The sequence below is a fragment of the Talpa occidentalis genome, unplaced genomic scaffold (genome assembly GCF_014898055.3).
Source record: "Talpa occidentalis isolate TD23 unplaced genomic scaffold, MPIMG_talOcc4v2.1, whole genome shotgun sequence".
Classification (NCBI taxonomy): Eukaryota; Metazoa; Chordata; class Mammalia; order Eulipotyphla; family Talpidae; genus Talpa; species Talpa occidentalis.
In genome coordinates, this window is record NW_026555331.1 from 73814596 (window position 1) to 73841552 (window position 26957).

At 38.8% G+C, this 26957-nt stretch overlaps 1 protein-coding gene across 1 annotated transcript in view; it reads right to left on the reverse strand.

The window, feature by feature from the left end:
• Positions 1-268: 268 nt before the first annotated feature.
• Positions 269-26957, reverse strand: part of BLVRA (biliverdin reductase A) — a 67881-nt gene continuing 41192 nt past the window's right edge. Inside the window, exons 6-8 of the mRNA XM_037506997.1 lie at positions 8865-8972; positions 5949-6120; positions 269-625 (exon numbers count right to left, since the gene is read on the reverse strand). Coding sequence (XP_037362894.1) covers positions 370-625; positions 5949-6120; positions 8865-8972 — 536 coding nt within the window. The 3' untranslated portion in view covers positions 269-369. The remainder of the gene's footprint in view (positions 626-5948; positions 6121-8864; positions 8973-26957) is intronic.

Below are 26957 nucleotides of genomic sequence, written 5' to 3' on the forward strand. Positions count from 1 at the left end.
TATAAGATAAAAAAAAATCTCTCTAAAAAAAATAAAGTAAAAAGCCTTTTTACTATTCTGGTGATTTCAAACAAGATTTTCTGATACATTAATGAAAACAAGGCTGATAATACAGATCTGACAGGGTTGTTTGAAAAAGTAAATGAAATCAGGCATATAAAGCATTTAGCTCAGCTCAGCCGATGTAAGTTCTTGCCTCATCCCCACTATATGTGGCCCTACTCCCAAAGATCACCCTCAAAACAGCTTGTGAAAATAAGCAAAATCCTGTTAACCCAAGAGGTTTAATTATGAGAACAGAGACAAAGGTTAACTTATGATAAGTCAAACTATGATCTCTTCTTGGAAGTGCTATGCTGATTCCTTCTCTTACTTCTTTGAGCAGTTTCTCTGGATTTCTTCTGCAAGCCCCAGGCAGTGCAGGATGCGTTTCTTTTCAGCAACCAGCTCCTTTTCAGAGAACTTGCCCAAGAGTTTCTGGACAAATATATCTTGATCTTTCAGGAAAATATTCTTATTGACTCCTACTTTTGGCATATTCTCCAGAGATCCAGATTTGAAATGGAAGCTTAAATGTCTGTTTCGTTTTAGACCAGGCCCCTTCTCTTCAATCCATGTCAATGGACTATAAAGACAAAGGAAGCACAGTATTAGAGAAAACACGGAAGCACAAAGGAATGCTTGCTGCCTCCTAATTGCCTAGCAGCAGATTTTGCACACAATCTTCCCTTCAGCTGTGATTAATGTGGTATTTTAGGTGGAATCCAGACAAAAGGCCTTACCAACCTCCAAGAGGTTGCGGGTAATGGTTGCCAACTTTAAGGCCATCATTTATTTAATTTTGTTATCAGCTAGGGGAAGTCATTTAATAATTTTTGTGTGAATACCTGTTTGTGAATCAAGAGTTTTTACCTGAGTCTCAGGGATCTCTGTAGAGGGAGCCAGGTATGACTGAGATTATATGCAAACTGTTATTTCTTTATGTAGACGCAATTCTATGGGAAAGAATTTCTATCACATCTTCAAGGAAGTGTTTGACCTCAAGCACATGCCAGAAAATACCATATTCCCCTGTTGATTAACAATGCACCTATTTCCATGTGAAATTTGCTCCCCAGGTTCATGTCATCACTCACAAAAATCTAGACTATTCTTCTCCAAAGTCTCTTTTCTTTGGATTCATCTTTCTGCCTTTACAGTAAATCACAGGTGTTATCTGCTTAATGAAAAATAGAGACACCTCTGAAGTAGTCTTTCACCACAGTAAGCTTCATTGAGTAATATAACAAGAAATATATAAAATCTGCTTTTAAAAATACATTCTAAGGACTTTTTAAATGAATTGATTTAAGGAGTTTTTACATGAAAGGGAAAAAACTACCATGATTTTTTCACCTATGTAGAAGTATTTTTGGCTTGAGACAATTTTTAAAAATATTTTATATGAAAAAAAAATTATATGACATGTAAATCATTAACAACTTTTGAATATGAACATTTTACTTGTTTTTAGTATGATTTACCTACATAACATGTATAATTTATGTCATTCAATATTTTATTGTTGCCACATATTTAAGCTCTCTTAATATGGTTATCCTGCACTGAACAGCTCCATGCATATATACATATATAGTTTTCCCTCCTTCCTCTTCTTAGAGCAGAGTCCCAGGAGTGAGGTGACTTACTGTTGGCCTCTGGCTACCACTTGTTATATCCCACTTCCTTTTCTTTTCCTATAGGGATAAGTCAGGGTAAAGGACAAGGCAAATTTGTTTACTACTGTTAAAAGTGAAATAGTTCCCAGTGTGAATAGGGACAGTGTTAAATCCTGAGCGTGCAACAGGGACTGACCTGTGGGCAGGTCTGACCATGGCTGCAATTCTAACCCTTACATCATCAGCATCAGAATGATGAAACAAATACATAGTACTTCCAAGCTAGACTTGCATTACCTCCATCTGTAACCTCTGCCTTTCCCTAGGAAAGAAGAAACTTAAAATGAACATAGATGAGGTTTCATTCAAGGACTCAAATATTTTTCTCCTTCTGTGACTACCCAGTGGCCTTTTACTACTACTAACTAAACTTACTCTTTTACTACTATTAACTAAAATCAGCAATTAAAAGGATACCTCTCTCCCTGATTTCAACTAAGGGGCACAAGTCAGAGTCAAGACACAGCAGGACTGGTTTTGTGACAAAATGTGTCAACATCAACAAAAAACTGCTTCTGGGCAAATCAGAAACGCCAAAGACAGACAGACTTTGAGGTTTATAGCACATCTTAAACTCCAGTTCCCAGAAGATAAGGCTCCAAATGGATAGGGTAAATTCTAACAATGCTCTTTGTTTTCCTCAATGAACAGATATCCATTTGATGTTTACATCAACAAGACCCCCCCAATCCAATTTCCTTGCCTTTACAGAAATCCCTAAAAAAAACCCTGCATATAAACCTAACTAAAAAGTCCAGGATCTTGGTGACCTTTTCCTGAGCTATTTGGAAGCTGTTCCCAGGCTCAAGCCCTCACTCTTTGATTCTTTAATGAACTCACTCAATTTTGCCTGCTTTAATTTATTTTTATTCAACATTACTGTAGGGTAAGAAAAAAATGTCAGGCTTTTCTGCCTTCCTGCCATCAGGTTAGATGATGGATCCTTGCGGTCCTGAATGCATGCCTGATGGTGGGCACCTGGAGTAGGGTGTGGGCATAGGTAGGTGGGATTCACTTGGGCTAAGACTGGGCTTTTAAGGGCAGTGTCATGGGGACGACAGCAGAAGCTGAGCAGAAGCCTAGCGAGAAGCAAGAGAAGCAGAGGCTGAGAGAAGGCCGGAGAGCCCACAGAGTGAAGACCTGCTGGGGGCTGGGAGGCCTGCCAGCCTCCCGGCCCCCGCAGCACCCCTGCCTGCCATATGCCTGGTGAACCCCAATAAAAGACCTACAAAACCCCTGAGTGCTCCAGAACTCCTCCTTTACCCATTCTGCATGGGATCCTAGAAAACCTGCTCAGTGGCCATTCCTGTTCCCTACAATTGGCATAAGTCGGCAAGATGATCCATGCAGACGGGTATGGAGCCCTCCGAAGACCTGGAGGGACTAAGGAGTAAAAGACTGCCTGTGACGACGCTGGAGGTGTCATGGTGACCCAGGAGATGGACAAGGTCCAGGAGCTACAGGACAAGACCACGCCTGGAGGAGGAGGAGACGCCTGAGAGGACCAGCCAATGACCCCTGAGGCAGCAAGAATCATCAGCGTAGAGAGGACCATGATTTGGAGCTCACCGGTGCTGATGCAGGGAGAGGCCTAATGAACTTGGTCTGATGGACTTGGACTGACAATCCCGCCAGAAGGCGGAGGACCTTGGCAGGTTATGTTTTTTTTTTGAGAATCTGGGGGTGGCCAGTGGGCCTTGATGGCCAAAAGCAGCCTGTGTATGCCCAGCAGCCAGGCAGAGGAGAAAAGCCAACTGAGAAGGCAAAAGCTGGTGTTGATGCTAAGTTGAGAAGCCCTGAGTGGCTATTAAGCAGCCTAAGTATGCTGAAGACCTGTGAGTCTCGTAAAATCACCTGTGGGTGATGCCCTGCTCATTCTTGAGTGAGGGTGAGGAGCTGAGGAACGTGTCCTTGGGGGACGGGTGGGAAACGTGGCTTGGGGTGGAGCCCAAGCTGAATATAGAGTTTGGATCCCCGACCCATGTGCTTGTGCAGTGGGTTGGCCTGAGTGCAGGGGTCTGCGAGTCGCATTGGAGGCTATGAAGGCCGAGTGTTGGAGCAACTGCAGACAGAAACCCTGAGGGTTGGCGATTACCCCCAACAGAATAGAATCGCCAATCCCAGAGTGAGTGCATCCTGCGGGGGGGGGGGGGGGAATGCGGTGTGTGGCTTGTAGCCAAGACTATAGCCAGAGAAGGCCAGGAAGCCTGACGGCTCCTGGCGTGTTACAGTAGATGCCTTGAGTGATTCCCCTCCCTCGCATGAGCAGTGCCTTCAGCAGCAGATTTGGTGGATCATCTGCGGGTACCAATAATTGTCTTGCCACTAGGCTGGTGCCCTGCCTGGAGTTATTTGTGTTCTGTTGTATTTTGTTGTTATATTGTGATGTATTTGCTTTTTTTTTTTTTTTTGGTAAAGATTTATTTATTTATTTATACAAGCACTGGGTACAGTCAGAAGCGCGGGAGGGTGAGAGAATTCACCAGAGCCAGAGCGGGGAGCAGAGCAGGCAGAAGGACCGAAGTACACTACTGAGGGGGGCAGCGGGCGGCAGGAGAGGTCTGCGCACCATGCTGGACCCTTCTCCGGTGGCCGGGGAGCAGCCGGGGATCGAACCGGCACTGCAGAGGCCGCAGGCAGCTTCGCAACACAGCCACCGGGGAGGCCCTGTGATGTATCTGCTTTTAGTGGGCCATGGCTGCATTGTTTATATTTGCTAAGAAAATTGTATATATGAAGACTATATGGGAGAAAACCCTAAGGGGGTGGACTGCAGGGTAAGGAAAAATGTCAGGCTTTTCTGCCCTCCTGCCATCAGGATAGATGATGGATTCTTGCAGTCCTGAATGCATGCCTGATGGTGGGCACCTGGAGTAGGGTGTGGGCATAGGTAGGTGGGATTCACCTGGGCTAAGACTGGGCTTTTAAGGGCGGCGTCACAGGGACGACAGCAGAAACCAAGCAGAAGCCAAGCGAGAAGCAAGAGAAGCAGAAGCTGAGGGAAGGCCGGAGAGCCCACAGAGTGAATACCTCCCGGCCCCTCAGTACCCCTGCCTGCCATATGCCTGGTGAACCCCAATAAAAGACCTGCAAAACTCACTCACTTTTGCCTGCTTTAATTTATTTTTATTCAAATAAAAATTAAAAAAAAAAAAGCCTGAAAAATGTCAGGCTTTTCTGCCCTCCTGCCATTAGGATAGATGGATCCTTGCGGTCCTGAATGCATGCCTGATGGTGGGCACCTGGAGTAGGGTGTGGGCATAGGTAGGTGGGATTCACTTGGGCTAAGACTGGGCTTTTAAGGGCAGTGTCATGGGGACGACAGCAGAAGCTGAGCAGAAGCCTAGCGAGAAGCAAGAGAAGCAGAGGCTGAGAGAAGGCCGGAGAGCCCACAGAGTGAAGACCTGCTGGGGGCTGGGAGGCCTGCCAGCCTCCCGGCCCCCGCAGCACCCCTGCCTGCCATATGCCTGGTGAACCCCAATAAAAGACCTACAAAACCCCTGAGGGCTCCAGAACTCCTCCTTTACCCGGTCTGCATGGGATCCTAGAAAACGTGCTCAGTGGCCATTCCTGCTCCCTACAATTATCGAGACACACCTATATGGAAAAACATATAGAAATACACTGTTTAAAATATTTTACAAAGCCCAAATGCTTTCTAAGGAAAACTGTGAATGTGATTTTATTGTCAAACATTTGGCGAGGAAAACAAAGAATGAGAATTTTAGCAACAATATCACAATATATTGTGATGTTTAAAGCTGATGAGTAGAACCTTAAATGCTGAGGAGTATTTGGAGCTGTGATTAACAAGCAGAGTAAAATGTTAATGGCCGAATCTAGCCTGTAGTTGTATGGGTGTTTACGGCTAACTATTTTACCTTGCCATGTCTAAAACTTTCACAATAAAATGTTGGAAAAAATTCAAGTCACAGAAGTAACTGAACTCCTGCTACTACATCTGTTAATACACATTTGTGCGGCTTACACAACCTGCTCAAATCTCTACTATGTATAGCAAAGGGAATCGTGTTTGTATTATTTACCTTACAGAGCTGCTGTGAAGATGATATGAGGCAACACACATGGAATTTCAGTACTGTATCTGTCTAGAGAAGCAAACAGTCTTGTGGAGTTGAAGGTGTCTCTAAATATGAGGAAACCCAAACTCTTGTGAACCCACGAGGATATCAATGTATTTCTTTTCCCTCAAAGTATCTCATGACCTACCGTTTGTTCTCTGTCTCCAAACACACAGTCATTTTCATATACTGATTCTCCTTTTGCTCTTCCAAAGTGGCAGACACAACAGAAAGCTCCCCAAAAAGGGACACCAGCCAGGTCAGACGAGAGATACCACTGAATGCAGGAAAGCCAAACCGCTCTTCTTCCAAAGGGCCAGCTGTATAGAATCACAAACACTTTCGGAAATTGGGAGTAAGGGATGGCAGCTGTGGTGGGGGAGGGCATGATAGGTATTAAAGGCAGTGAACAGACATGGCTGGGTGATCAGGACAATGCAATCTTGCCTTGTGATGTAGGGTATGCAAAATAATAACAATGATGAAAACTCCCTGAATCTCCGTAAACTCTTGGATAAAAGTGTCTCCCCTTTTTTGGTGGTGCTTATTAAGTTCAGTAAAATAAAATATTTTATTGGAAATGGCAGTTCACAAAGGATAATAATGTTTTAGGCTTCTAATATGTGTGTGTGTCTATGTGTGTATAAACACTGTATTTATTTAACAAAATCTTATAAAAGAAGTTACATTTAGTTACTTAACAAAATATTGTAAAAGAAGAATCAATGTATTTTAGTCCATCCAGTCCATATATACCATATCTATGTGATGGTGTGATAGTTATGAAAAAAATAATACCCACAAATTATGTCAATATCAATAAAATCAGTACAAAGTACATTCTTAGTCCTCACAATCTCATGTATAAAAAATACAGTCTAAAGTATCTGTATGAGAAATCTTTGGACAAGTTACTGTTCCAGTCCAACTTTTACTATAATGTATAAATTTAAAAGACTTTATACATGTTACATTGCTCTAGAAACTAAAAATTTCTTATATCTTTGATACTGACTTAAAGTAATTCATAGTTATGGCTATTTCTTAAAACTATGAGGACTATAGCTGAGGGAAGAAATCAACTACTGTACAAAAATTAACAAGGATGTAAGAAAATATTTAAAAATGAAAAAATAAAAAGGAAGTTATAAATAAAAGCAAGAGAAATTTTAAGTTTTCATAGACAACATTGTTTGAAATCATTAGACTCTAAGTATCAAACTTACAAAAGAAAAGCAGTTCTTTCTGAGCTGATTACAATTTGTTGTTGTTCTTTGGAGAGAGCTGCTATCAAGGCTTGAATCATGTTTTTCAATCTGGCTCTGCCATATAACTGTTGTGTCAACTGTGAAGCTACACTTTCACACTTTTTGAAACCCTATATATTGATGGCAATAACTACCTACTTTAGATCAACACATGAATTAACATGAAATAATGCAGGTCAGCTATTTAGCACAGTTCCTTATGCATATTTTATCATTATTTGTTGTCATAACTTTTACTGTATCATCTTAAAGGATGAAAATGGATCTTAAATGAAGTTCACTGTATTTCCTAGAAACTCATGGTAAAATGGTTTTATTAATTAACCATGCCAGGCCATGTCAGGGCTTCCTTTTTTTTTTTTAAAGATTTATTTATGCATACAATAACTGGGGTACAGGCCAGAGGCATGGGGGGCAGGGTGAGAGGATCCACCAGCGACAGAGTGGGGAACAAAACAGGCAGACTGACTGAAATACACTGCTGAGGGGAGCAGTGGGCGAGTCAGGAGAGGTCTGCTGCGCCATGAGGGTTGCTCCCTGGCCGCCAGGGATCAAATTTCTGTTGTTTCACAGTGCTGTGCTTAACCCCTTGAGCCACCAGGGAGGCCCAGGGCTTCCTTTCTGTAATGAAAGTCTTCAGGAATGTGGCCCAGATACTCCAGAGTATAGCCAGATTTTTTAAAAACTCCACTCAAAGATGGAGTATAAGTGGAGGTGGCCCCAGGATGCTCACTTCCAATTGCTAATGGAACTGCTCAAAGAATTGCTGATACAAAGTAAACAGCCAAACATAAAATATGTTGGCGGCGGCCAATGTCCTTAGAATAAAGGGACTAATGTATATTCACTTTGCTATACAAAGTACATACAGATGTACTCCTAAACAATCTATCTCACTCTTTTTTCAAAAAAGAGGTCTCATTTTCAGTCTTTTTCTTTTCTTAAGATTTATTTATTATTTACACAAGCACTGGGTGCAGTCAGAAGCGCGGAAGGGTGAGAAAATTCACCAGAACCAGAGCGGGGAACAGAACAGGAAGACTGACGAAATACACTGCTGAGGGGAGCAGCAGGCGCAGCAGGATAGGTCTGCGCACCATGAGGGACCCTTGCTGGCCGCCGGGGATCGCACTAGCGCTGCAGAGGCTGCGGGCAGCTTCGCAGCCCAGTACTCAACTGCTGCGCCAACAGGGGAGGCCCCTCATTTTCAGTCTTAAGTAAAAATAATCTCTAACTTGTTAAGATTTCATGAGTGAAAATTCTACCCAGTAGATTGACACAGAAATACGAACATGTTTGAGATTTCTAACATACATTTTTACCTAAGATTCACTAAGCAATTAAATCTTATTTTGAGGGGGCCTCCCTGGTGGTGAAAGGGGTTAAGCACAGCACTGTGGAGCTATCCTGTAGCCTCTGCAGCACAAGTTCAATCCCCAGCCAGCCAGAGAGCTACCCACATGGTGCAGCTGACCTCTCCTGTCTCTCCCACTGCTCCCCTCAACAGTGTGTTTCAGTCTGTCTATTCTGTTCCCCACTCTGTCTCCAATGAATTTCCACACCTCTGGCTTGTACCCCAGCTCTTGTATGAATAAATAAATCTTTTTAAAAATAAATCTTACTTGGGGAAGAATGAAAATAGTTAGTTTTTCACAAAAGTGTGAGAAAATGAAATTAAATTGGCCTTCAGTAATAGAGTCTTCATCAGAAATTAATCCAAGCTTATTGGGAAAGAACCTTGCTGACCTTCCAGCTTCACCAGTTACACATGACCTGTGATTTCACCTAAAACTGACCTGTGAAGAGAAGAGACCCTTTCAGCAGGTCTTTTCCTACAACTTCTTTTTTCAGGAATGCAAACTCTTCCATTAAGAGTTCAACGTGCTCTTCATGTAAGACTTTCCCTGTTGTGACAAAAATGGGTAAAAAGGAGAGTTAGGTTTCTCTTCCTTCAGTACAAAAGGACACACAGACCTTGGAACCACCCTGGGCACCACTAAACCCTTAGATATCCCAGTTAAAGGTGGTGCCAGTTCTAAGTGCACAATGTAGGTGAAAATCTAAAACAAGATGGTATCCACATACCCCAACAGCAAGATGAGATCAGAAAAGTGTCTGAGGGCAACCAAGTGTTAAGTGCTATTCTAGACAGAAGGGGATATGGCAGCATGAAAGTTCAAGGAACAATGAGAAGAAAATAATTTTAGGGCTAGAGAGGAGTTCTTTACTTCAAACTATTGGAAGAACTAGATGCTTTTTGTTTAAATGATCCAAGTTGGGAAGAGGATAAAACCTTAATATTCATAACTACAATTCTGAATTCTAAGGGAAAGTTGTTAAAATACTTTGTTCTGTTAACTCTCTTAGTAAACCTAGCCAAAAGCATTATAAAATACCAGAATTATTTTGTGATTAGGTGCAAGGTAGGTTATGATGTAGAGTTTCACTGAAACATAGACAGAAATCTAGACAACTGGAAGATGGTCCTGGGATGTAATAATAATTGTAATAGTCACTGCAGAATGGGCTGGGCTTGTTCTGCACCTCATGAGCAGCTGCCATGTCCTGTGAGAACCAGAGAACTAGGTGTGTGGGAGAGTGTGATTCCCCCTAGCCCATGAATATGACAAAGACATACTTTTAAATAGAGGTTTCTCTCCTGTGGGTGTTTTCATATATATTTGATTTCCTGTGAGAGCATACTGAGTATCTGGGATAATGTTTCAGAGCATATTGTGTTCTTTTTAGCATTATTTCCATTTCTGTATTTTCACACCATGGTCATTAAAGAAATCTGTATCTTTGTACTTCTTATTGGTTGTTTTTCTACCATTCACTTAATGCTCTATTGTAATAAACACATGGCAAGCATGTTATGTATGTATATACATACATGTGTATAGTCATACATTCACATAGGCACACAAATTCATATACATATATTCATAACTCTTCATTGAAATGATTTTCAAAAGAAATGAGCATACCAGGCATACAGATCTTGATATTGAAATATCACCAACTGCACTGTTGGAGGGAAAGTAAGTTGATGCAGTCATTATGGAAAACAGTACAGAGTCACCTTAAAAAACTATAAGTAAAACTATCATATGCTCCAGCAATTACAGTTCTGGGTATTTATTCCAAGGAAATGAAAACATTACCATATATGTATATGAGTCTGTGTATGTATGTGTGTGTTTAACAGCATTATTTACAATAGCCAAGACATGGAAGCAACCTGTGTCTATCAAGTTGAAAAGGAAGTTGAAAAGGAAGTCATGAATACATACTGATAAAAAGTAATGAATTATCAGAAAGTGTGATAAATAACAAATATTTACTAAGTTTCAAATTCTCTTGGACAAAAAAAAAGCCATTGATTACAAAAAAGTAATGTTTCCTATTTCATTTATATTTTTATTAATTTGAGTCATCTTTTTCTTAGTAAACCTAGCCAAAGGTATGTCAATTTTATCTTTTCAAAAAACCAACTCTTAATTTTAATGAGTTCTTCTATTATGTTTTATTTGATCTTTTCTATTGTCTTCCTGGTCTTTATTTCATTTATGTCTGCTCTAATCTTTATCATTTCCTTCTTTCTGCTACACTTACTCTTCCTTTTCTATTTCCCTAAGATGAAATGTTAGATTATTTGATATCTTTCTTTTTTCTTAATGTAGGTATTTCTTAAAAGTGTGTACTTTAATCATAGAACTGCTTTTGCTGAGTTTCATAAGTTTTGATATGCTGTGTTTCCATTGTAATTTATCTCAACAATTTTGTGTGTATGTGATTTTCCTTTTGACTTCTTTGATACACTGGATTTTCAGAAGTGTGTTGTTTAATCCACATATTTGTGAATTTTCCAGCATCTGTCCTGCTATTAACTTTTAATTTTATACCACTGTGGTCAAAAAAGATACTCATTAAACTTACTAATGTAATCTTTCCTGAAGATTGTTCCACATGCACTTGGTATATTCTGTAACTATATAGGTCTGTTAGTTCATATGACCTGTAGTTTATATCTGTTATTTCCTTTATTGCCTGTCTGACCTATTCATTGTTAAAAGCAATTAACTTAAGTCCCTTACTATTGGGCCTCCCTGGTGGCACAGGCAGTTGAGCACCACTTTGTGAAGCTGTCCACAGCCTCTGCAGTGCGGGTTCCAACCTGGCCAGCCAGCTGGCTGGCAAGAATCCCAGATGGCACAGCAGACCACTCCAGTCTTGCCTGCTGCTCCCCTCAGCAGTGTATTTCATCAGTCTGCCTGTTCCGTTCCCCATTCTGTCTCTGGTGAATCCTCTCACCCTCCCATACCTCTGGCCTGTACCCCAGTGCTTGTATAAATAAATAAATCTTTTAAAAAAATAAGTCCTTTACTATTGCTGTATACTTTTGCCTTATTTCTGTAAATAATACTTAAATATATTTAGGAGCTGCAGTTTTTGTTTGTATATACATATATTTGTAACTGTTAAAATCTCTGATAAATTGACCTCTATATCATTATAATAATGACCTTCTTTGTCCCTTGTTACAGCTTTTCACCAAAAGCCTATTTTGAAGATATAATAATACTCCCCCATTCTTCTCTTTTGGTTTTCATTTGCATGGAATATTTTTTCATTCCTCCACTTTCAGTCTATGTGAATATTTTAAACTTAAGCAAGTCTCTTATAAGTAGCATAAATTTGGGTCTTCTTTTTTAATCTACTGAGAAACTTTGTCTTTTACTTAGGGAGTTCAAACAATTTACATTTACAGTAATTACTGATAAAGACTATCACCATATTTTAATTGCTTTCCAATCTGTAAGCTCTTTTCATTTCTTTCTCTTTTGCTCTCTTTTCCTTTTTTGTAGTGGTAAGCTTTGACTTTTTTCACTTCACCATTTGTGAACATATTATAGGCTTGTTTCTTTGAAATTACCATGGGTCTTTCAAATTACATCTTATAATAGTCAACTTTAAGCTGATAACAACTTTAGTTGCATCAAATTTCCACACATTTACTTAACCCCAATAATGTTGGTATCCCAAGTTACATCTTGTATACTGTGTATCCATTAACATATTGTAGCTATTTATTGTGAATGCTTTTGTCTTTAACCTATATGCCAGAGTTCAGAGTAATTTACAAATTATCTTTGCACTATGAGAGGTTTTAAATTAGACTGTATATTTACCTTTACAAGTGAATTTTATACTTTCACATATTTTCCTGATAGCAGTTAGCATTCTTGCTTCAGCATTAACATTTCTCGCAAGGCAGTACTACTGGTGACACATGCCCTCAGTTTTTGTTTTGTATTTATTGCTGTTTCATTACTGAAGAACAACTTTTTTATATTTTCCTTTGGGTGCTGTGACTATACCATCCCATGCTTTCCTAGCCTACAAGGTTTCTGCTGGGAAATCTGCTGGTAGCCTTATCAGCATTGTCACACTTTTTTTTTTTTTCTAGTTACTTTCAAAATTCTATCTGTGATTTAGGAGAGCTTGATTATAATGTAGCTGGTGAAGATCTCTTTGAGTAGAATTTGTTTCTGGATACTTGTACTTTATGTTCCAGATAGCCATCTCTCTTCCCAGATTTGGGAAGTTATTAGCCATTATTTCTTTAAGTTTTCTGTTCCTTTCTGTCTTTCTCTTTCTGGGTCTCCCATAATGTGAATAGTGTTTCAACTGATGCGATTCAGATTTGCTTTCTCCATTCTTATAGTTCTCATTTCTTTTTTTTTCATTTTAGAGAATATTTTAAAAAATGTTCTTCTTCTGCCTGATTAATTCTATTGTTGAAAGTTCTCTACTGCATTTCTTGATTCTTCAGCTCTAGAATTTCTGTGGGTGTTTTTTTTTTTTATGGTTTCAATCTTTACTAAGCTTGTTTTCTTCATGTTTTGTTTTCCTGAGTTCACTGTCTATGTTAGAACACTTAGGTTCTTATGAAATTTTTGCTAAAAAGACCCTGACATGTCCATTTCTATAATTCTATCCCCTACCAATTGGAACAGCACAACATAAATCTACTTTCTCTTTCTGTGGAGAGTTTATAATGTATTAACATTTTTCTTATTTTCATTGATTATTTAAATTTCTCTAATTACTTGTTCAAACCATGTAACTTGTTCAAATTTGTTTTAGTAATACCATTTGTATAGTTTGGTACCTTTTCACCTTAATTTTTAAACTGTATTGTTTTCTTTCATATTATGAAAGCAAATTAGATCCATTATAGAAAACAAGAAAATTAAAAAAAGAGAAATACAAGGAAAATAAATTTACCCTGAATGGTATTACCAAGAAATGACCACTACTAAACAAGTTGTTGATATGTCACTACCAAGAAATAGCCACAATTGTGAAAACTGTCAATATATCATTTTTGTCTTAACAGCATTAACACAATGCATAGTTTTATGACCTGCATTTGGCATTAGCCTGCATAATGTACCTACTCTTATTACACTAAGAATCTTCATGAACTTTAGAGCCTGCGTAATATTCTATCAGATGAACGTACCACAATTAGCTATTAACCAGTCTCTTACTACTGAATACCAAATGTGTTTACCTTTTTTTCTATTATAATGTTGGCATGAATACCTCTGGAACAAATAACTTTATATATTTCTGTAAAATAAAAGGTTTACTAAGTATTTGAATTTTTTATACATGTTTTGAATTGCCAAATTGAATAGAGCCTTCTGAATTACCATGCAGCTGCACTCCACTTGAGGTCAAATCCTGTCTTCAACTTTGCCCTCAGTCTTCTAAACATATTTCATTTAAAAAAAAAAAATAAAAGCAAGATATATACTATCAAGCCTCCCCTGGTGGTGCAGCGGTTGAGTGCTGGGTTGCGAGGCTGCCCGCAGCCTCTGCAGCGCCAGTTCGATTCCCGGCCACCAGCAAGGGTCCCACCAAAAAAAAAAAAAAAAAAAAAATATATATATATATATATATATATATATACTATCTACCTTTTTTTTTTTTTGCACAGAATAACTGGGATGCAGGCCAGAGGTTGGGGGTAACAGGATTCACTAGACACAGACTAGGAGCAGAACAGCTGGATTTACTGAAATGCATGGCTAAGGGGAGCATCAGGCAAGACAGGAGAGGGTTAGCCCCCTCACCAAGGATCAAACTACGCCATAGGAGTAAAAGCTCTGAGACTTCACTCCTACCCCCCTCAGGGAGGCCTACAATCAACCATATTAACCATGTAAAATATACAGTCTAGCAGAGTTAACTATACTCACTTTGTTGTGTGAAAGATATTTAGAACTTTTAGATCTTGCTAAACAACTACTTCACATATAACTTTCCCCAACCCCCACCCCTAGCAACTACTATTCTATTTTCTGTTTCCATGAATCAGACTCCTTCAGATATCCCATATAATCTGTTAGTTTGTGACTCATTTATTTCACTTAATATATTGTTTTTAAGGTTCTGGAGGCATGTTGCAGCATTTCCTTCTTTCTTTAGACTGAATAATATACCATTGTATATATCAGAATATTTTCTTTATCCATTTATACCTCAATGGACATTTGGGTTGCTTCCATCTCTTGGTTATTATGAGTAATATGCTATGATGAACATGGGTATGCAATTATCTCTTTCAGATCCTACTTTCATTTCTTTATACCCAGAAGTCAAATTGCTCTATCATATGGAAGTTATATTTTTAATGAAACCAGGACCCACTTTATTTTCCACAGTAGTTGCACCATTTTGTACATGCACCAATAGTGCACAATGGCTATTTCTTAAACTCTTAAGCACTTGTTGTTTTCAGGTTAATTGTTTTCTTTTCATAGTGGTCATCCTACTGGTCCTGAGGAGATATCTCATTTCAATCACTGGCTATTTTGAGTGTATTTTCTGATGTCTGTTGATCATTTGTATGTATCTCTCTGAAGAAATTATTACAATCAGGTCCTGTGTACATTTTAAATCAGGATATCTTTTACTGCTGTTGTTGAGTTTATGTATTCTGAATATTAATACCTTATTAGGTATATAATTTGCATATATTCTCCCAGTCCATAGGTTGCCTGGTGATTACTCTGGTAATTAATTCCTTTGTTGTGAGAAACTTTTTAGTTCAGTGCAATCCTATTTATCAATTTTTGTTATTGTTCTTTGCTCTTTTCACATCACAAAACTCATTGCTGTAGTCAATATCTAGATAATTTTTCCTTCTGTTTTTCCCAAGGAATTTTATAGTTTCAGATCACACAAATGCTCTTAATCTGTTTTTGAGTTAACATTTTGTAAGGTAATGATAATACCACATTCTTTTGCATTTGGATATCCACTTTTCCCTACATCATTGTTGAAGAAACTTTATGCTTTCCCATTGTGTGATCTTGGAGGTCTTATCAAAGACCACATATCCAAGAGTTTATTTCCGGGCCCCCTAATCTATTCCTTTGGACTAAATGTCTGTGCTTATATCCAAGTATCACTACTGTTCATTACTATACCCTGTAATAGGTTTTATTTATTTATTTATTTATTTTAAAATAAATTTTAATTTTATATTCCCCATAAAATTGCAACCCCCTTATTTTGACCCCAATCCCTCACCTCCATGCCCCCCACCCCCCATAGAGTGTCTCTGGTTCACAGTTTTTTGTTAATTTTGATTTTCACTTTCCTATAGTTATTCATTTTTCTGGTCCCTTATTGAAGTTTTCTAGATTCCTGCTATGAGTGAGACCATCCGGTATTTTTCTTTTTCTTTCTGGCTTATTTCGCTGAGCATGATCCCTTCCAGCGCCATCCATGTTGCTGCAAATTGCATGTGCTTATCTTTTTTGAATGCTCAGTAACATTCCATGGTGTAAATGTATCACATCTTCTTGATCCAGTCATCTATTTTTGGGCATTTGGGCTGTTTCCAAAGCTTAGCTATTGTAAAGCTATAAACATAGGGGTGCTCTTTGGAATTGATGTTTCTGTGTCCTTTGGGTAAATACCTAGGAGTGGAATTGCTGGATCATATGGAAGCTCTATGTTTAGTAGGTCCAGAAATCTCCACACAGCTTTCCACAGTGGTTGGACCAGTTTGCACTCCCACCAACAGTGCAGAAGAGTTCCTTTTTCTCCACACCCTCGCCAACATTTGTTGTTGCTAGTTTTTTTAATATGTGCCATTCTCACTGGTGTAAGATGGTATCTCATGGTAGTTTTGATTTGCATTTCCCTGATGGCAAGTGATGTTGAACATTTTGTCATATGCCTGTTGGCCATTTGCATTTCCTCTTCAGAGAAGTTTCTTTTTAGCTCTTCTGCCCATTTTTTGACTGGATTATTTTCTTTGTTGTTGTTGAGTCTCATCAGCTCTTTGCAGATTTTTGTGATCAGTCCTTTATCATTAGTGTTGGGTGCAAAAATGTTCTCCCAGTTGGTGGGGTTTCTCTTTGTTTTTGTTATTGTCTCTTTCGCTGTGCAGAAGCTCTTTAATTTGATGTAGTCCCAGCTGTTTATCTTTGCCTTCACTATCACTGCTTTGGGTGATGTGTCTCTAAAGATGTCTTTGAGATGCATATCACGTAGTGTTTCTCCTATATTTCCTTCTATGTATTTTACAGTTTCAGGTCTTATGTCTAGTTCTTTAATCCATTTTGAGTTGGTTTTTGTGTATGGTGTGAGGTCATGGTCAAGCTTCATTCTTTTGCATGTAGCGACCCAGTTTTCCCCCCAACATTTACTGAACAAACTCTTTGCTCCAGTGCATATTCTTTGCTCCTTTGTCAAAAATTAGTTGACCATAAATCTGTGGGTTTATTTCTGGATTTTCTATTCGATTCCATTGGTCTGTGTGTCTGTTCTTGTTCCAATACCATGAAGTTTTGATGATTATGGCTTTGTAGTATAGTTTGAAGTCTGGAGTGTGATGCCTCCATTCCCTTTTTTTTTCAGGAGAGCTTTGGCTATTCAGGGTTTTTGGTGATTCCATATGAATCTCATCAATAATTGTTCTATTTCTTTGAAGAATGACATTAAAATTTTTATTGGAATAGCACTGAATCTGTATAGTGCTATTGGTAGGACGGCCATTTTAAAAATGTTTATTCTTCCAATCCATGAGCAGGGGATGTCTTTCCATTTCTTTGTGTCTTCTTCTATTTCTTTTAACAGTGTTTTATAGTTTTCTTTCTTTCCTTTACCTCTTTTGTTAGATTTATTCCCACGTATTTGATTTTTTTTTGTTTCAATAATTAAAGGGATTTTTTTTTATTTCTTCTTCAGATTTATTGTTTGTGTATAGGAAGGCTACTGACTTTTGCGTGTTGATTTTGTATCCTGCCACTTTACTGAACTGATTGATGAGTTGAATTAGTTTTTCTGTGGAGTTTTTGGGGTTCTCTCTGTATATTATCATATCATCTGCAAATACTGAGAGTTTGACTTCTTGTTTTCCTATTTGGATTCCTTCTATGTCTTTCTCTTGTCTTACTGCAATGGCTAGGACTTCCAGTATTATATTGAAAAGCAGTGGTGAGAGTGGACATCCTTTTCTTGTTCCAGATCTTAATGGAAATGCTTTCAGCTTTTCACCATTGAGAATGATACTGGCTGTTGACTTGTCATATATGGCCTTTATGATGTTGAGCTATGTTCCTTGTATCCCAAGATTTTCAAGGGCTTTTATCATGAATGGGTGTTGCACTTTGTCAAAAGCTTTCTCAGCATCTATTGATATTATCATATGGTTTTTATATTTCTTTTTGTTGATGTGTTGGATAACGTTGATTGATTTTTGGATGTGTCCCTGGCATGAATCCTACTTGGTCGTGGTGAATTATCTTATGGATATATTGTTGGAGTCTGGTAGCTAAAATTTTATTGGGGATTTTTGCATCAGTGTTTTTTAGGGAGATTGGTCTGTAGTTTCCCTTTTTTGTGTTGTCCTTGTTCGGTTTTGGTATTAGTGTAATGTTGGCTTCATAGAACATGTTTGGTATTGTATATCCTTCTCAATTTTTTGGAAGAGTTTGTGAACGATAGGCACTAATTCATCTCTGAATGTTTGGTAGAATTCATTTGTAAATCCATCAGGTCCTGGGCTTTTGTTTTTGGGGAGGTTTTTGATTACCATTTCAATTTTGCTGCTTGTAATTGGTCTGTTTAGGTGTTCTATTTCTTCTTGATTTAGCTTTGGGTGATTGTAGAGTTGTAGGAATTTGTCCTTCTCCTCTAGATTGTTGAACTTGTTTCCATATAACTGTTCATAGTAGTTACTGATTATTCTTTTGATTTCTGCTGTGTCCGTTGTGATTTCTCCTCTTTCATTGATGATCCTGTTTATTTGTGCTTTCTCCCTTTTTTCCTTTGTGAGCCTGGCTAGGGGGTTGTCTATTTTATTTATTTTTTCAAAGAACCAGCTCTTGGTTTCATTGATCTTTTGGATTTTTTTTTTTAGCTTCAATTTCATTTATTTTCTGCTTTGGTTTTTATTATTTCTTTTCTTCTACTGGTTTAGGGTTTCTTTTGTTGTTCTTTTTCTAGATCGTTGAGCTTCGAGAATGGGTTGTTTCTTTGAGTTCTTTCTTGTTTCTTGATGTGAGCCTTTATTGCTATATATTTTCCTCTTATTACTGCTTTTGCTGCATCCCATACATTTAGGAAATTGGTGTCCTCCTTGTCATTCAATTCAAAGAATTTTTTAATTTCTTCTTTGATCTCCCCATTAGTCCAGTGGTCTTCCAGTAGTGTGGTTTTCAATCTCCATGAGGTAGGAGAGTTCCTTGCCTTCTTTTTATGGTTTATTTCTAGTTTGATGCCTTCATGGTCAGAAAAGATGGTTGGTATGATTTCAATCTTGGTGTATCTGTTGATGTTTGTCTTGTGTCCCAGTATGTGATCGATCCTGGAGAATGATCCGTGTGCACTTGAGAAAAATGTGTACTCCGTTTTTTTTTGGGTTTAGTGTTCTATAGATGTCTGTTAAACCCAAGCACTCTAGATCCTTATTTAGAGCTTTAGTGTCTTCACTTATTTTTTGTCTCGTTGATCTATCCATTGTTGATAGTGGTGTGTTGAAGTCTCCCACTACGTATATGTTTTCTCTGATGTCTGTTTTCAGAGATGACAGTAGTTGTCTGATATATTTTGGTACTCCTTCGTTTGGTGAATATATGTATGAGTGTTATTTCTTCTTGAAGTATTGTCCCCTTGATCATAATGTAGTGTCCGTTGGTGTCTCTTTTTATCTTTTTAAGTTAGAAATCTGTTTAATCTTATATAAGTATAGCTGTTCCTGCTTTCTTTTTTGGTCCATTTGCTTGTGAGATTGTTTTCCATCCTTTAACTTTGAGTCTATTTTTATCTTTTGTAGCTAAATGTGTTTCCTGGAGACAGCAAAAGGTTAGGTTTCGTTTCTTAATCCAGCCTGCGACTCTGTGTCTTTTTATTGAAGAGTTTAGTCCATTTACATTTAGAGTTAATATTGATATGTTAGCATCTCTATTAGCCATTGTGTTTGTCTTCCCTTTGATTTTATTTATTTATTCTTTTAATAATTTTTGGCTTTCTTTCATTGTTATTCATCCCTCTAAGGTTCTGGCGTTAGGACTCTTTGTAGTATTTTTTGGAGTGGGGGTTTATTCGTAATGAAATTCCAGAGTTTCTGTTTGTCTGGGAAGGTCCTTATTCTTCATAGAGGAAGGAGAGCTTTGCAGGATAGAGTATTCTTGGTTGGCATCTGTTTTCTTGGAGTCTGTTGACTATGTCCCTCCACTCTCTCCTTGCCCGTAGTGTTTCTTTAGAGAAGTCTGATGTCAGCCTGATTGGTTTTCCTTTGAATTTTATTTGTTTCTTCCCTCTTGTCAGCTTCATTATTTTTTCCTTGTCCTGGATTCTTGGGAGCTTTACTAGTATGTGTCTTGCTGTATTTTTCCTTTCGTCGTGGAAGTCTGGTGTTCTTCTTGCTTTTTGTATATCAATTTTCAGCTCCTTCTTCACGTTTGGGAAGTTCTATTCAATTATCTCCTTAAATATTTTCTCTGTTCCTACATCTCTCTCCTCTCCTTCTGGGATTCCTGTAACTCTTATATTTCATTTCCTCATGGAGTCAGATAGTCCCGAAAGTCTTTCTTTGGTCTTTTTCCTTTGTACTTCTCTTTCCTTTTCTGTTTGGTTCTTTTTATTTCTGTGTCTTCAAGAGTGCTTATTCATTCTTCCATTTCATCTATTCTGCTTTCATTGCTTTTCCCAGAGTTCTGTAGTGCCTCCATTAATTCTTTGATCTCCTGCATTTCTTTTACTTCCCTCTTTAGGGACTCAGTTTCATTCTTCTGGTCGTTGATTATTTTTTCCTTATCATTGTTTTCCTATATGACTTCTGTCAGTTTTTTAATCATGGCAATTTTAAATTCTCTTTCTGGAAGGCTCAGAAGTTCTTCCAAGTTACTGTCATTGAAATCTGGGGGCTGGTTTTCTTTTTGTGGTGTGCTTTTTTCCTGAGGAGTTGCTCCGTTGCATGTGGTTCTTCTACTCCCTACTGTCTGTTTTTTTTTTTTTTTTCGCCATAAATTATTTGTTTATTTAATTTATTTAACAAACTACCTTTTTTGGCTATTACATCCTTCATTTTTTTTGGTTTTAAAATTTTGTTTATATTTGTGAATGATGACAAATTCTTAAAAAATTATTACTGATCCATGAAGTCTAAAAATCTAGAAAACCACTGTTTCTACCATTTTGGGTCTCTGCTTTCAGATGTCCTTAGAAAGGTCTACTGGACTTTTTTGTCGTTACCAAATCATGATTTTCTAATACATATTATATCTCATTTTCTTTTGCCACTTTTTGAATTCTAAACTTTCTCATCTTGCAAACAAATTTGTCATTGTTATATATAAACACTCAAATTAAGTATTCATTTACTTTTCACATTTTCTAATGTGCCGTATGCATTGGGACACTCTGTTGCTGGGACTGGCCGGCATCTTGGGTGAACTCTCCACTCCCCTGTGGCTCCTCCAGGAGCCATCTGTCGGTTTCAAGCAGTCTTTACTGTAGAAAGGTCCCTGTTCTAAAATGCCGATGTGGGGACACGCTCCCCTGCGTGCCTGGTCTGCCCCAGTGGTGGGTTATTGCTCCCCCTCTGGCTCGGATTGCAGGCCAGAAGGGGCCTGGCATGGGCGAACTTCCCAGCTCACCTCTGGCTCCTCCGGGAGCCTTCTGCCAGTTTCAGGCAGTCTTTACTGAAGAAATGTCCTTGTTTTAAAACGGTGACGCGGGACGCACTCCCTAAGTGCCCGGTCTGCCCTGGCGGTGGGTTTCTGCTCCCGCTCTGGGCTCGGACTGCAGGCCAGAAGGGGCCTGGCGTGGGTGAACTTCCCAGCTCACCTCTCTCAAGCAGTCTACTGAAGAAAGGTCCCTATTCTAAAATGGCGATTCAGAGAGAGGCACACTCTTCCGTGTGCCTGGTCTGCTCCGGCCGTGGGTGCCCACTCCCCCGCTGGGCTCAGACTACTGGTCAGAAGGGGCCTGGCATGGGCAAACTTTCCAGCTCACCACTGGCTCCTCTGGGAGTCTTCTTCTGGTTTTAAGCAGTCTTTACTGAAGAGAGGAACCTATTCTATGGGGTGTTTGTGATTTTTTTCTGGTCACTAGGTGGCGCTAGAGATCTCTCCTAGTGTCCTTGGGGAGCTTTTTTTTTTTCACCCCATGGGACAGGGAACAGAGTGGGAGTGGTGGGGAAAGCCTCAATGGCTTTGGGGTGCTATGTCTGCCTTGTGCCCCACCGTCGTGGGGAACCCATGCCCCGAATTTTGTGCCCTGGGTCTCAGTTCCAAAGCCCTCAGGTCCAGGACACGGGCTGTAGCCCAGTTCAGTGTCCACAGAAATGGCGCCTTTTGCACTCCGCTCCAGTGTCAAGGTGCCTGGTTTCTGATTACTCAGTAAGGGACTTTCACCTCAGTGAGGGCTCCTGCGCATCTCCCCGCAAGCCTAGGTCACAGGCATGGGAACCTGGGCAGCTGCGATCCGCGTTTGCTTTTCAAGCACGCTGCTTTCCCGCAAGAGCTACCGGCTGGCCTGGGGCTGTTTGTAGGTCTCCAGGAGTCTTTGTTTTTCTCTAATGGCGCCTAGAGCCGTTCCCTCACCTCTGCGATGAATCCTGCAGGGTTCTCCACAGTTCCAGTTCTCGGGGTGTGGTGGCTGAAATTGTTCCTTTCTACTCACAGTCCCGCTTGATGCATAGTTTTTTCTTGTTGGTTGTTTTTTTTTTTTTTTCCTCCTTTCTGTTGGTCGGAGAGTGCTGACTTTGTGGGTGGGGGAGGGTAGCAGGGTTCTGAGCTTTCCTCCCTTCTAGTCCTTTTTTATGGCAAATTTCTTCTTCGGGTAGTTTGCTGGAGCCGTCCGTTTATCTTCCATGTCCCAGTTCTCACTGGGACCTGCCGCTTTTCCTCCCTATTAACTTTTTCTTAATGGGAGATCTTACTCGCAGTGTTTCCTCACCACCATGTTGATATACGCTTCTCCAAATTTCTATTTTTTTAAAAAGATTTATTGATTTATTCATTTATTTATACAAGCATTGGGTACAGTCAGAAGTGCAGGAGGGTGAGAGAATTCACCAGAGCCAGAGCAGGGAACAGAGCAGGCAGAAGGACCGAAGTACACTGCTAAGGGGAGCAGGCGGCAGGAGAGGTCTGCGCACCATGTGGGACCCTCCTCCAGTAGCGGGGAGCAGCCGGGGATTGGCGCTGCAGAGGCTGCGGGCAACTTCGCAACCCAGTGCTCAACCACTGCGCTACTGGGGAGGCCCTGCAATGTGTTTTAAAGCAGGAATAAACTATTTCTTTGTTGCCATTTGACACTGTTTTGAGTATCTGGCCAAAACAATATAATCATTTTGATGACTCCATAAATTATTTTGGCCGACTGCTTCTATTACTGTCAAAAAAATATACCATTGAATTTTGCTAGATTATCATGAATCTGTATATTACTTTGGGTGGTGTGGACATATAAGTCTTTCAGTCCATGAATACTAGATGTCATACCATTTACTTATGAGTTCCTTAGTAATCTTTTGCCCATGTTTTGCAGTTTTCTGTGTCTTTTGTCTCCTTGGTTAAGTTTATTTCCAGGTATTTCAATGTTTTTGATGCTACTGTAAATGGTGTATTTCTTTCTTAATTTCCTTTCAGAAAATTTGCTGTTATATTTCCATATGTGACTTTGCATCCTATTACTTTACTGAACTTATTAGTTCTAACAGCTTATGGTGGAATCCTTAGGGTCATCTACATGTAGGAGCATTGTTAGAATTCTTCATGTCATTTGCAGAGATGATTTCCTTTCTTCCTTTCTAAGTTAGGTGTCTTTGTTTCTTTTACTTGGCTAATTGCTCTGACTAACTTGTAGTAATATTATCAATAGGAGGAGTAAAAGTAGGCATTCTTGTCTTCTGATTTTATGGGAAAAGCCTCAGTATTACCCCACTGAGTATGATGTTAGCTGTGGGTCTTTCATATATGGTCCTTTTTATTACTAAGGAGTTTCCTTCTATTATTCTATAATTTGTTGTGTTTTTCTTTTATCATGAAAGGATGCTGAAATTTGTCAAATGTTTTTTCTACATCAACATATGATATGATTTTATGGATTTTGTCCTTCATCCCATTAATGTGGTGTATTACATTGATTGATTTTCATATTTTGACCCATTCTTGCATTCCAGGAATAAATTCCACTTGATCATAATCAATAATCCTTTAAATATGCAGTTGAATTTGGGTTGTTGGTGTTTTGCTGAGAGCATCTGCACCTATCTATATTCATCTGAATGCAGATCTATAGTTTTCTTGTGATATCTTTATCCAGCTTTGGTATTAGAATAATGTTGGACTCATAAAATGTCTCTTTGATTTTTGGGGGGAAATTTTTGAGGAGTATTGGTGTTAGTTCTTGCATAATTATTTGGCAGAATTCTTCAGTGAAGCTATGCAGTTCTGGGATTTTCTAGTTGTGAGGTTTTGATTACTCAATCTCCTCACTAGTTACAGGTCTGTTTTCCTACTTAACATAGCTATGTTATTTTGATTTTTTGTGGTGACATGTTTTGATTCCTTTCTCATTTCCTTTTGTGTATTCTAGGGGTATTTTTTATGTCATTATTATATAAAACATCTTTTTTTTAAAGATTTATTTATTTATTTATACAAGCACTGGATACATACAGTCAGAAGCGGGGGGAGGGTGAGAGAATTCACCAGAGCCAGAGCTAGGAGCAGAGCAGGCAGAAGGACCGAAGTACACTGCTGAGGGGAGCAGCGGGCAGCAGGAGAGGTCTGCGTGCCATGTGGGACCCTCCTCCCGTGGCAGGGGAGCAGCTGGGGATCAAACCAGTGCTGCAGAGGCTGCGGGCAGCTTCGCAACCCAGCGCTCAACTGCTGCGCCACCAGGTAGGCCCTATATAAAACATCTTAAAGTCAAAATAACCTAATTTAAACAATTAAACTTCAATTGCATATAAATGTTCTATTCCTTAATATTTCCAACCTCTCAACTTGTTTCTCATGTCAAAAATGATATTTTTGCATTACAAACCATTAAGATACATTTGTAGTTATTTTGTGCTACATATTTTCAATTTTATACCTGAATTTAAAATGACTTATGCTCCCTTGTCAAAGATTAGTTGACCGTAAATCTGTGGGTTTATTTATGGATTTTCTATTTGGTTTCATTGTTCCATGCATCTGTTCTTGTTCCAATACCATGCAGTTTTGATTATTATGGCTTTGTAGTATAATCTGAAGTCTGGGCGTGTGATACCTCCATTCCCTTCTTTTTTTTTTTTTTTTCAGAAGAGCTTTGGCTATTCAGGGTTTTTGGTGGTTTCATTTGAATTTCATCAATATTTGTTCTATTTCTTTGAAATATGTCATTGAAATTTTTATTGGAATAGCATTGAATCTGTAAATTGCTTTTGGTAGGATGGCCATTTTGATAATGTTAATTCTTCCAATCCATGAGCAGGGGATGTCTTTCCATTTCTTTGTGTCTTCTCCTATTTCTTTTAACAGTGGAAACAACCCAAATGCCCAAAAATAGATGACTGGATCAAGAAGATGTGATACATATATACAACGGAATATTGCTCAGCAATCAAAAAAGATAAACTCATGCAATTTGCAGCAACATGGATGGAGCTGGGAGGGATCATGCTCGGCAAAATAAGCCAGAAAGTAAAAGAAAAATATCAGATGGTCTCACTCATAGCAAGAATTTAGCAAACCTAAATAAGGATCCAGGAAAAAGACTAATTATAATAAAGTAAAAATCAAAATCAACAACCAACTACAAACCAGAGACACACTATGGGGGGGGGGGAGAGAGTAGGATCAAAACAAGAGGGGTAGGAATTGTATGGGGACTATGACCAATATGAAAATGCATACATTGTGCAAAAATGAAAAATGATGTAAAAAATATATAAAATAAAAATGCTCAGAAAAATAAAAAAATTAAAAAATGACTTATGCACCAATATAACTACTACAGTATTCTTTGTCTTTATATTTTCCTTTTCATTTTAAAATGCTTTTGTATTGCTGTCTAGCACACTTTTGTTTCAGTTTGAAGGGCTTCCTTTAGAATTTCCTATATGTGTAATGGCAAATTAGCTCCTTCAACTTTCACTTGTCTGGGAATAATCTTTTTTTCTTAAAGATTTATTTATTTATGCATACAAGAACTGGGGTACAGGCCAGAGGTGTGGGGAGTAAGAGGATTCACCAGAAACAGAGTGGGGAACAGAACAGGCAGACTGACTGAAATACACTGCTGGGGGGAGCAGCGGGTGAGACAGGAGAGGTCTGCCCTGCCATGTGGGTAGCTTATGTTGCATGGCTGTGGGTAGCTTCATAGGTTGTGTCTTAACTCCTTGCACCACCAGGGAGGACCCTGTATGGGAATAGTCTTAATTTCACCTTCATTTTTGATACACAGTTTTGCTGAAAGTAGTATTCTTAGTTGGCAGGATATTATTTTTCCTTTCAACATTTTGATACACCCATCTACTTTTTGGACTACAAAGTTTCAACTGAGAATTCTGCTGAGAATCATGTAAAAGCTCCTTTGTATACTATGAGTCACTTTCCTTTGATTTTTTGAAGATTATGCCTTTGCCTGTGAGTTTTGACAGAAGAATTATAATGTATCCTGGTGAGGGTCTCTGGACTTGTATTTAGTTGGAGCTCATATAGTGTCTTGAATTTGTACCCCAATACCTTCCTCAAATTTGGGAAGTTTTCAGACATTTTTCTTCAAATAACTTCTCTTTTCCTTTCTCTCTCTTTCTAGAACTTGCAATAATGCATCTGGTTGATGGTGTCTCACAAGTCCCTAAAGGTTTCTGCTCATACCAATGTTGTACAAGGAAGGGGTAAGGGCTATTAAGAGCTAATGTAATAAACTTTCTTACCTGTTTCAATGTAGATCTTCTTGACTTTGTGCTTGCCTGGGGTACTGCAGCCACTTAATTTGTTTCTGAAGTTCTCACAAAGGCTATTTGGTATATATATGTGTGTTGAGTAAGTGTCTACTTGGGGGAATAATGTCCTAGGCTTCCTATTCAATCATACTGCAAATATCACCCACACATTTTGTGTATATATGCCAACTGAAATGATGTAACTTTTGGTATTCCGAGTTTAGTAAGTTTCTTACTTCCTGGACTACAATGTTACAGTTGCCTTTTCAAATCCTTTGTAGCACGTAAATTAACACTGCTAATTATGAACATTTAGCAATGTGAGTTCCCCAAGGATAAGGTGCATTGTTGTGTTATCACTATTATCAAGCTCCATAGCTCTTATATAATGATAATTATGTACAAGTGCTTA